Source organism: Mauremys reevesii, linkage group 4, assembly GCF_016161935.1.
Source record: "Mauremys reevesii isolate NIE-2019 linkage group 4, ASM1616193v1, whole genome shotgun sequence".
NCBI lineage: Eukaryota > Metazoa > Chordata > Testudines > Geoemydidae > Mauremys > Mauremys reevesii.
Window position 1 is genome coordinate 106,193,981 of NC_052626.1, and position 12,426 is coordinate 106,206,406.

Here is a 12,426-nt window from a genome sequence, read left to right on the forward strand (position 1 = left end):
CTGCTAAACAACCACTGGGGCCCCTTGACGATCGAAATACAAAAGGAGCGCTTAAAGACGATAAAGTCATTGCGGAGAAACTAAATGGATTCTTTGCTTCAGTCTTCACGGCTGAGGATGTTAGGGAGATTCCCAAACCTGAGCCGGCTTTTGTAGGTGACAAATCTGAGGAACTCACAGATTGAGGTGTTACTAGAGGAGGTTTTGGAATTAATTGATAAACTCAACATTAACAAGTCACCGGGACCAGATGGCATTCACTCAAGAGTTCTGAAAGAACTCAAATGTGAAGTTGCAGAACTATTAACTAAGGTTTGTAACCTGTCCTTTAAATCGGCTTTGGTACCCAATGACTGGAAGTTAGCTAATGTAACGCCAATATTTAAAAATGGCTCTAGAGGTGATCCCGGCAATTACAGACCGGTAAGTCTAATGTCTGTACCGGGCAAATTAGTCGAAACAATAGTTAAGAATAAAATTGTCAGACACATAGAAAAACATAAACTGTTGAGCAATAGTCAACATGGTTTCTGTAAAGGGAAATCGTGTCTTACTAATCTATTAGAATTCTTTGAAGGGGTCAACAAACATGTGGACAAGGGGGATCCGGTGGACATAGTGTACTTAGATTTCCAGAAAGCCTTTGACAAGGTCCCTCACCAAAGGCTCTTACGTAAATTAAGCTGTCATGGGATAAAAGGAAAGGTCCTTTCATGGATTGAGAACTGGTTAAAGGACAGGGAACAAAGGGTAGGAATTAATGGTAAATTCTCAGAATGGAGAGGGGTAACTAGTGGTGTTCCCCAAGGGTCAGTCCTAGGATCAATCCTATTCAATTTATTCATAAATGATCTGGAGAAAGGGGTAAACAGTGAGGTGGCAAAGTTTGCAGATGATACTAAACTGCTCAAGATAGTTAAGACCAAAGCAGATTGTGAAGAACTTCAAAAAGATCTCACAAAATGGCAAATGAAATTTAATGTGGATAAATGTGAAGTAATGCACATTGGAAAAAATAACCCCAACTATACATACAACAAGATGGGGGCTAATTTAGCTACAATGGGTCAGGAAAAAGATCTTGGAGTCATCGTGGATAGTTCTCTGAAGATGTCCACGCAGTGTGCAGAGGCGGTCAAAAAAGCAAACCGGATGCTAGGAATCATTAAAAAGGGGATAGAGAATAAGACTGAGACTATATTATTGCCCTTATATAAATCCATGGTACGCCCACATCTCGAATACTGTGTACAGATGTGGTCTCCTCACCTCAAAAAAGATATTCTAGCACTAGAAAAGGTTCAGAAAAGGGCAACTAAAATGATTAGGGGTTTGGAGAGGGTCCCATACGAGGAAAGATTAAAGAGGCTAGGACTCTTCAGCTTGGAAAAGAGAAGACTAAGGGGGGATATGATAGCGGTATATAAAATCATGAGTGATGTCGAGAAAGTGGATAAGGAAAAGTTATTTACTTATTCCCATAATACAAGAACTAGGGGTCACCAAATGAAATTAATAGGCAGCAGGTTTAAAATGAATAAAAGGAAGTTCTTCTTCACGCAGTGCACAGTCAACTTGTGGAACTCCTTACCTGTGGAGATTGTGAAGGCTAGGACTATAACAATGTTTAAAAGGGGACTGGATAAATTCATGGTGGCTAAGTCCATAAATGGCTATTAGCTAGGATGGGTAAGAATGGTGTCCCTAGCCTCTGTTCGTCAGAGGATGGAGATGGATGGCTGGAGAGAGATCACTTGATCATTGCCTGTTAGGTTCACTCCCTCTGGGGCACCTGCCATTGGCCACTGTCGGTAGACAGATACTGGGCTAGATGGACCTTTGGTCTGACCCGGTACGGCCGTTCTTATGTTCATATGGTCTTTATCAAATAAAACACTTGAAGATAGTTTGTAGTTTGCTTGCTTGTTACTAAGTGAAAGTTTTTGATAAATAAGATCTAAGCTGTTTGGAAACTGGTATTGCAATTAGTTCTGCATCCATTAGCGCATATATTCACATTCTACTCTCAAAACAATTATTCCCATATGTTTTTGCTACTTTATTTCATACATGTTTAGGTAGTTGTATAATTTAAGGATCTTGAGCGAGTACTTAAACTGGCTGTACCTGTATTGGACTGGACTTATATATTTGCTACATTTTGTTGCATTCTGCCCTTATATAATTTATCCTATTAACTTTCTGTTAATATTTTGGAATAATCCCCTAAAACTAGTCATTTTTATACATCTGTCATGTCATGTCTCTGCTTAGCAGTGGAGTAGTAATTGGAGTTTTCATCTCCCAGTAAGTTTAATTTTCAGTCACATGCTACCCCAGGAGATGGCAACTTGAACTTCAAAGATAAGATGACAGATTTCAACAAACGAGAATTTGGCAAATGACAGTTTTAAAGTAATTTCAAAGAACTTGGATCTGAATTTCCAATTTATCACAAACTGTAGGTTCTGCATAGTTCATTGCTCTGAAGTGAGCAAGTTTAGATGAGAATTTGCTTTTCAAAATACTGCCTACTCAAACTTTTTTTCTTTTCTGTTTAGGAATATGATGAACCAATCTTAAAACACCTGCAGGATATTAAAGTGAAATTTTCTGAACCTGGACAGCCTATGGTAAGTATTGTCTGATTTATTTATTTATTTTTAAATAGTACACTATAGTGATGGGCAATGGTTCAATGTGTTTTTGATCCCTCCCTGCCTACAACCATCAGTGTGAAAACATGGGGCATACTTTTCTGACCAAAGATGCCAAGCTTCGGGTTCTGAGCACCGATTTTTAGTTGTTGCCCTTTATTGTCTTGTACTCTAGCCTATCTAATTTTTTATATTGAAAAACTGAAACAGCTACTTATGCAATATTTAATACTTGGACAAATTAGTGAACATTATTCAAAAAGAATCATGTGTACTGTTCATCACATTAGAAAAACTATACCTTCCCCAAATAAAATGGAAATCAACATGACTTAAGTTCTGTTAATCTAAAGCAGTAATGAAAAATATGGTACAGATGCAAAAATACAGAAAGCTTGAACAAAAGATTTCATTTTTTTTAACTGCACTTAGTAACCATTTTTTTTTCCAGATAAATATACCCTTAGAGTTAATATCAACACAGCAGCTGAGATAAGCGATTCCTAGCTCAAATAGACGTACACACACTAGCTAAGCTCATGTAATGCCTAAAATAGCTGGGTGGCCACAGCAGTTTAGTAGCCCATTTAAATAGTCCCACTCAACCTCCTGCATTCATACTTGTGTGGTTAGCCTGAGCTGCCACCCATAGCTGCATGGCTGCACTGCTATTTGTCATTTCTAGCCCAAGCAGAGCTAGCATGCTTAAGTCTACCTGAGCTGGGAATTATACCTCTGAGCTGATGTGTAGATGTGTACTTTGACAAACCATTTATTTATTTATTTATTTTTAATAAAAACAAAGTCAGACTTCTAATGTAATGTAATCTTATCTGTGCAAGGAAAAAGCTAAACTACTAGTGGAGTTTATAAATGAGCACACAAAGGGAATCATTTGGCACTTAGCTGCAGAAATTAACTTAAATCAGTTATGTCTGGCTCATCATGATTGAACTTTAAAACATCTAGGTTATCAGGAAGCCGAAGTATTGGCAAGTACACCAGAAAGTATTCATGGACTTCAACTGTAAATCTACAGTTTTTGAGACAGTTTATAATAGAAGTCATTGCCTTGACAGTAGGTCATGACAATCCTCTTTTGAATCAAGCGAAGTGGCCTGCACTGCTTGCCTGAAAGATATTTGTCGTGGACATCTGCAAGGCAGCAACATTTGCAAAACATAATTGCTTGCATTCAGTTTCCATAAGGAAATCCCATTTTGGTGCCTTAACACCCCATAACTTGTTTTTGTATTTGTTTGGACTCCTGTACTATTATCACTGCTCTTAAATGGAAAAAAACCTTAAGAGCTTAGAGCTGGCTGTGTTTTGTTAGGTAGCTGAGACATGGGGTCCTGTCAGAATATTTTTAGAAAAATCAAATTTACAAGTGATCTTGTTTTCTCTCAGCTACCACAGAGTAAACGTCTTTCTGATTCCTATGCCTTAATACATTACTGTTGTTTGAAAATGCTACACTAGGATGTTTGTCCAATAAATTACTCCATTGGGTTTTTAAATCCATGCAAACTGACTTTAGTCTAATTTTTTTCCTCAAATATTTTAACTTCTACTCACAGCCTCTCTTCACACTTCATTGTGTGACTGTTTATATTGTTGAATGTTGTGACAGTGCAGTTGTCCATGATAAAAGGTATGTGTACACACCAGACTTGCTTCACTACAGGACAAGTAGGAAAAAAGATGGTTTCCCAAAAGCTTTAATAGTTGGAGAATAATTTGATGTAGTATTCCTTCCCAAACTTCCTTCTGTGAGGTGCCCCAGGCTCTGTAAAATAAAACAATAACTCAGACTAATTGAGGGAGTAAAATATAAGGGAAGGAGCAATAATTGAGGCAGACAACGCTAATAACTTTAGTGAGAGACGTAAAGTGCTCTCAAAGCAGGGAGAATGGTCCAAGATGCATGCCAAGTAAGAGTGAGTTTGTCACAAAGGGGCGTACAATACCACATGCACAATGATCTGTTGCCTGCCAACCTAAGATACAACCACGAGATCACAAAGTTGGTGGGTTGTGTTTGAGCACAGAAGCAAACTAGACAACCCTTTAAAGGATTCTCATTTGTTTATGCAAATTTCTTAAAGTGTAGTTCAGAGAATGTTAATAAAAACTGTTCTGTTCTGTAGATAATATCATACTGTCACTCAGCTTAATTTTCTGTGGTTTAAAATAGCTTAAACAAAATTGCAATAACACGTGGTTTTTAGGGCTGGTCAGATTTTACCAATGGATTTCTTTTCTTGCCTTTTGCACTGTTCGTAACCTGTTGACAGTATCTTCCTGGTAATGGGTTCCATTCCAGTGCTACATTAAATCCAATAATAGAAGACTGACAAACTCAATGTCTCTTCTAGATTTGGGGACAAACTTAATAAAAAGACACTGAAACTCTTACCCACTTTACAAAAAAACTGCTCTTTGGTCTTTTATAATAGTGACTTTCTGAAAAAGACTCACCAGTTTGTAACAGGAACAGCATTGTGTGTGTGTAACTTTAGTACTTGGGACTTCTTATTGCAGAAAGTACTCACTGCCTAAGTATGTTCTGAATTATCAGATTCTAATAAAACAGTTTCTCTGCTTCAGACGCAATAAGCTGCAAATAATGGAATCTTAATTAATTTTTGTTTTTGACCAAATGTGACTTTAGCATAGTTGCTGCAGTTCAAGAAAAGCAGTTTTAAAGGAATATAATCAAACCTTGATACTGAGGAGTCATGTTCATACTATAACTTGTTCTGTTCAGTTTATTTTAAATGTCAGATACATCTTGCCCACAAATTACCTCAATAAACCTTAATGTTCAGTATTTAGCAAAATTAGTCACATTTTGTAGGGGAGATAGTTAAGACTAGAAGACCATCAGGATCCTGTAGCTAGGTGCTATGCTCTCAAGCTACAGTGATTCACTTTCAGAATATTACTTCAGTAAGTGGTTTTCTGAAGAAACATTGGAGAAGGTTTCAAACTATAAATATGTCAGAGCATTTAATATATTGCTCTGAGCTATCATTCTGGAGAGATGTAATGATGCCATACAAAATAGTATTGCTCTAACTTCATTCTTATTTTTTTTATATCTGGCTTTCTTAATTCTGTAATTCTGAAAACTAACTTTTTTTCTGGGGGAGGGAAGGGTGTTGTTGGCATTCCATTGTTGTCTAATTCCATTTCAGTTCTGCTTCTAGTTGCACAACACTGCCAGCCCTGCAAATGTTTTCACAAATCAACTATAGTAAAGATTTTTGTCAGCCAGATGATGGCCATCAGTTATCCTGTGTAACATGAGTTGCATTCAGTGGGGTTGTATAGGTGTTCATTGCAATTTTTTTAAAAATTAATTAAATTTCTAAATAAAATACAAAAATGTTTCATTTTGAAATGAACAGGGTTTTTTAAGATTCCATTTCTTCATTCCCATTTTTTTCAGCCACAAGTATTAAATGAATTCAACCTGAATTTCTGGATTGTTTGTGTCCCCCCATGAGGAATTTCCTGGCAAATTCACTACTTGTCAACATTTTTTTTGCCCAACTCTAGTCATCACTAGTGATAGATAGTCAAGTTTGACTTTCAGAGCCCAGGCTGAGTTTGTATAAACTCTTCAGAGTTTACAAGTCTCCCCCTCTCCTTTTTAGTTTTACAGACTCAGTAAGATGCAACCCCTGTTGCTCTTAAAAAGCGGATCAAAGTATAACCACCATGAGTACAAAAATAACCAGTGGATCTGTGTCTAGTTTCTAGTCTCCCTTTCTATCCTCCCCTGGTCTAGCAAGACTACTCCATTTCTTCCCCCCAAGCAGCCTTTGTATGCATTAACAACGCTCGCAAATGAACAACTAGCTGGTGCCAATGGGAGTCTATTCAGTTATCTCGCTAAAAAGATGATCCTGGAAATGCAGCAGACAAGCTAGGGCAGGTGTAGGCAACCTATGGCATGCGTGCCGAACACATCACGTGAGCTGATTTTCAGTGGCACTCACACTGCCCGAGTCCTGGCCACCGGTCCGGAGGGTTCTGCATTTTAATTTAATTTTAAATGAAGCTTCTTAAACATTTTAAAAACCTTATTTATTTTACATACAACAATAGTTTAGTTATATATTATAGACTTATAGAAAGACCTTCTAAAACATTAAAATGTATTATCGGCACACGAAACCTTAAATTAGAGTGAATAAATGAAGACTCTTGCCGACCCCTGAGCTAGATTGTGGAGAGAAAAGAGGACTCTTCATATCTTCAAAGAACTACACTAGCTTGCTTTTTAAAAAGAAAGTGTATAACTTGATCTGAATGTTGTGACATGGTTGAGGAGGAAAAGCTTCCATGGAAAATAAACTATCCACTCTTGGGCTTAACCCAGAGCATGGAGCCCAGCACTCCCAAAAGCACTCTCTCCATCTCCAAAACTGCCAATCTTATAGCCCTTCCCCAGAGCACCTGTGCAAGAGGAGGAATTGCAGAGGTAACTTTAGATAAAGTTTTAAATATATTAGCGCTTCTGAGTTACCCGAACATGGGGAAGAAACTAAGGTTTACTTGCCTTTTTGCTCATGCATAACTTAAACAACTTTATTTTTAATTTCTAAACTGGTGCATGTTTAATTTTGAATGGCATAGCCTTGTACATTTTGGCTCTAGAAAGCTATGTAAGTTTAAAATTCATGTTTTGTACAGGAGCTTGCATGTTTCCTATGGAACCTTTCAGTTATTTATTTTCAATAACTTAATGAGACAAAATGCATATTTTTCGGGTAAAGGTTAAAAATCAGCAGTACTTCCACCCTTTAATTTTATTTAAATTATATGTTGACACAGAACACCTAAGAATCTTAAGAAATGCTAAAGTGAAGAGTTCAGCTAAAAAACATTTGTAGATGCCATGAGGAAGAAAAACTAACTTTAAAGAAGCAATTCAGTTCACTTTTAAGATTCTAAACCATTAACAGACTATGTGTAATCTTAATTAAACATGAGTTTGTGAAGTCACCAGCTCTTGCCAGATGAGCACAGAAGAACTTTTTGAAGTCTTCCCATGTGGTGGTGTAATTTAGAATCTTAAACTATTTTTGTAACTTTTAAAAATTCAATTCTTTAGTCTTGTGTGTGATATCAAAGATTCAGAAGGACTAGCTGCATTCTTTTGAACTGGTTTCAAACCTAGTTCAGTAAAATAAAATGAAATTGGGTCTCTTTCAAATGCAAACTTAAAAGCTGTAAGACAAAGATAATTTGTAAAAGCTTCATTAAAACAACTTGACTGATGTAGTTTGACTATTATCCAAGCCTATTTCTGTTAATTATTGTACTTTAAAAAATCATTACTGTAGTCAGTAGATATGTATTTAACACATGCTCTTTCAATTTCCTCTTACCTGTATTTGTTCAGAATTTGGTTGTCCTACTGGGTTTGTTTTTTGTTTTATTTATTTGTTAAATCAGGTATAATTTAAAACAATAATGGAACTTTCTTTTAGTCTTTCTCATTAGAGTTCCACTTCGAGCCCAATGACTACTTTACTAATTCAGTCCTGACAAAAACCTACAAGATGAAGTCAGAGCCAGACAAGACTGATCCCTTTTCATTTGAAGGCCCTGAAATAGTTGATTGTGAGGGGTAAGGAAAATCTGTTTTTTAAAAATATTTTTGGAGCCTCTAGTCTGTATTCTCCAGGACTCTTTTCTTTAGCTTGGTAATGGTTGATACTAGGAAAGTCTTGTGGATGAAAGCATGAAACTGGTAGTATAGATGGTGAACTCTAACAGTTTTATTCTGTGCAGATGGAATATAATATGCATTTAAAACTGTGCCTCTCCAGTTCAAGGGATTAGTAGTGAGGATACAAGTCTTTCAAATTCAGTCCAGGTAGGTAGTGGTTAAAAGTTGTTTTGGTTCAAAGTTAATGGCTGGTCTCAGTCTAGTCCTTATTGGGCATTTGCCTGCCTCAAAACCCTACCATCACAATTGGCATTAAATTAGCATTCTTGAAGTTCAGCAAAAAAAATTTCAATAGTCACTTATAGGCCTGGCAGAATTTGATTTTTATATATTAAAAAAAAATGGATATTAGTATTTATTTTTAAACATCTTTTCCTGATTCTTATTAATTTAAAATTTTGGTTTTTGTAAATTATGGGGGGATCAGACAATGTGGGGGACCAGACAATAAGTTATCGACAGTAGATGCGAAGATTCAAAACGTTAAATCTTTATAACCATCAATGCAAAAATTATCATCATTGTCAAAATACACAAATTAAAAAACCTAAATCCAACTGAGTTCTCAAGCAGCATTTTCTTTCTTTGGCTATCTGTAAATTTATCAGTGGCAATATTCTTTTTGTTGGTTTGCGTGTGCAGCAAAATTACATTTTTATTGGTAAATGTCAATCCGGCCAAACCTAGTCATGTATATGAGCTATCCTCTAAGTCTTCTTAAGAGATGGTTCCTGGAATATTGAGGTATGTTGACAAGCATGCTGAAACCAAGGCACCCTGCCAACGTGCCTCAAATGTTCAGAATATTGCAAGCAAACATTGTATTTGGAAACAGTTGATGCAGGGTCCCCTGGTGAAAATAAGAGAAAGTAGGAGGGACACTTGCTGCCCTAACCACTGGCATATACATGGGAGGTGGAAGATCCTGGGTCCAGGCCCCCAGCTCCAACTACTTTCATTATTTATTCAGAGTGCAACATTTTCAACAGGGAGCTGTGTCATATCAGAATATCCCGTAGCTCAATGGCTAGAGCACTCTCGTGAGAGGTGGGAGACCCCTCTGTTCAGATCCTTTCTCCCACTCTGGTAGAAAGTGGGGAATTGAAGTGGGGCTCTCACATCCCAGATGAGTGCTCTTATCTGCTGGACTAAAAGTTATAAGATTATCCTGCAGCTGGATTTTGAATGGGGCCCAGTTTGGTAGGTGACATCTGAGCTTGCCTACTGGATCAGGTCCTACACATGACTTAAGCAGCTGAACACCTGTCTTCCCCTGTTTGTGAATCATTCTGGGACTTAGGCAGGAGATGGGTGTCTAGATACCTAAAGGAAGACAGCAGTGTGCATGCTCATAGGCAGGAATATATGCAGTAGGGAACTTTTGACTCTGAAAAATGTAGGCATTGAATCAGCTTAGGTGCCTACAGGATTTCATGGCCATTTTGTGGATCGCAGTGGAGCCAAAACTGGAACGTGGTGGGAGACTAGGTGTCTAAGGCTACGTCTACACTACCTAGGGATCAACGCTGCTGCGATCGGTGCACTGGGGGTTGATTTAGTAGATCTAGTGAAGACCTGCTAAATTGACGGCAGAGCACTCTCCAGTTGACTCCAGTACTCCACCAGGAACGAAGAGAGTGCATGGTAAGTTGACGGGAGAGCGTCTCCAATCAACCCAGTGCAGTGTAGACATCACAGTAAGTCGACTTAAGCTACATCGACTCCAGCTACATGATTCACGTAGCTGGAGTAGTGTAACTTGCTCAACTTACCACGGTAGTGTAGACATAGCCAAAGTCGGTTTTAGATGCCTAAGTATATTCATGGATGCCATGCTTAGTTACTGGGATCAGTAGAGCAAGAAAGCAATTGTTCGTTGACCCCATCCATGTAATAGCTAATTATCAAATTGTTCTGAGACATCATCTGTGGAACAAGATGTTTTTGGCCACTGAACTGTTGGCTGAGTGTGCCAAGCAGCCTTCTTTAATTAAGGGTTTGTTTCAGTTAGGACAGAACTTTCAGCTCATTCAGTGGCACCCGTAGTCATGACTAAACTTCGTCTAGATATAGTCTCAGTTGAGGTGCAGTGAGAACCAAGTCAGGTGACATTCTGGCAGCAAGGACCTGAACAGCAAGCAGTTTCTCGTTTAGTATACGTTGGGCTCAATTCTTTGGTTGTTTAGTCCAAGCTGTGCTTTGCACACCACTAGGCCAGGGGACGGTAAAGATGGCTGTCTCCTTCACAGTACCCTGATTCTTAGGGTATTGGGACTCTGATCCCTGGTATGAGCAGATATTGAACTGTCTTTTAACTTATGCTTGGCTGCCTGCAGCTCAAAGAGGATGTGCCAGGAGCGTAGTGACACTGGCCACTTCCCCACCTTAGGGATTCCCTGACAAAAAGGAAATCTTACCTGGCCAGATGCAGAAAGTTTATAGCGTCTTGTCATTGACAGAATTGTGCAAAAGGGTGTTAACAGATCATTTGGCTCCTGCATTTAAGAAAATGTTGGTTTGTACATTAAACATTAGTCCTTGTAACTACAACATTAAGTTCAATATGTTCAAAATAGGTTTAGCATTTTGTAAAGCAGTCTCAATTTTCTTCAACTGCAAACAATCTGCCTTGATTTTTTTTATTGCACTAAATGTCTTATTTCCTCTCTTCCCGCAAATGTCTTTTTGCATTAAAGCCTTTATTCCTTGTGCTGTCTTTAGATGTACTATTGAATGGAAGAAAGGAAAAAATGTTACAGTTAAAACAATCAAGAAGAAGCAGAAACACAAGGGTCGAGGCACAGTTCGAACAATTACCAAACAAGTACCCAATGACTCTTTTTTTAACTTCTTCAACCCCATAAAAGGTAAGCTTGTTTGAGCAGCAAAATGATCTGGATATTTGCATAGTTACCCAAACCCTGTTTTATAAAAGTAGTTTCTTCACCTTGGCTATATTTAGGCTATCATCTGTAACTCTGCTTTTATGATGTGACTGTTGTAGCATATAAACATCTTCAAATGAGTGGCTAAATCAGTCCTAAGCAGTGGGATCTATATTGGGAGAGTTTTAGAGTAGTGAAACAGATGGGGTGTTGTCACTCTACTTTTGACAGTGTAGATATCTGGAGCCCGAAACAACTGCTATTTATCAGCCCGAAAAAGCTGTTTGCTAATAACTAAACTCAGATTTTGCCTTGACTATAACTGTTAAATGAGTTAATCTAGCTATAATCAGCTAATTCTACAGGGAACTATTAGATGAAGAAGAACAGTATAGACAGGACTCCTTTTGTTAGCATATCGTGACTGTCCCATGTTTTGAATATTACTATTTTAAGGATAGTTTACTTTTTACCACAAGGTGGCTCCATACTTCTATTCTAGATGTAATGTGTGAAGATTTCACATCCAGTCTCGGTTCAATAGGCTGATCTTGCTTAAGCCTTCAGGGTGAACAGGATGTAACTACTGTAATTATGTTAGGGTTTGCTGTAGTGCCTATCACTGTATCCAAATGCTAATCTGACCAAATTAAGCAAAATTGCTAGTGAACTTCAAGAGGCCTTGTGCTCTTTTCCTTTTTCTGGTTATTAAGCCCTGTTTGCACCAGGGGTTTTTCTGCAGTTATGTTTATCTGCCCTAGAGAGAGAGAATACATACCTATGATTGCCATATCTTTAAAGAATTTTAGTGTAATATGTTCCTTTTTAGTCTCTAGTTGATATTTTAGAACACCTATTTGTATACCTTGAAACCTCTGTAGTAATAGGAGTAATAATAATATCTTACTCTTGTATGGCGCTTTTCATCAGTGTATCACATTATGTAGGATGTAAATAGAAATGCCACCAAAAATTATTTTATTTTCATATAAACATCCACTTTCTGCAAATAAGACAATCACAAGCTGCCTGAGTTGTAGCTGGATTTGGGATGATGGGGGATATAAATATAGTGGTCTAGATTCTTTGGCATGCCAGAGCTCCATAACCTGGAAAACGGTGCGGATTTTGCATTATG

At 37.8% G+C, this 12,426-nt stretch overlaps 1 protein-coding gene and 1 non-coding gene across 4 annotated transcripts in view; both read left to right on the forward strand.

The window, feature by feature from the left end:
• NAP1L4 (nucleosome assembly protein 1 like 4) overlaps positions 1-12,426 on the forward strand; it is a 53,211-nt gene that overhangs the window by 24,511 nt on the left and 16,274 nt on the right. For all 3 annotated transcript variants that reach the window (XM_039536366.1, XM_039536367.1, XM_039536365.1), the window contains exons 8-10: positions 2,562-2,633; positions 8,162-8,301; positions 11,125-11,270. In XM_039536366.1, the coding sequence (XP_039392300.1) occupies positions 2,562-2,633; positions 8,162-8,301; positions 11,125-11,270 (358 nt within the window). The remainder of the gene's footprint in view (positions 1-2,561; positions 2,634-8,161; positions 8,302-11,124; positions 11,271-12,426) is intronic.
• Positions 4,929-5,049, forward strand: LOC120405477. Its single transcript, XR_005598592.1, has one exon. It is a non-coding gene; the product is annotated as a small nucleolar RNA SNORA54 (small nucleolar RNA).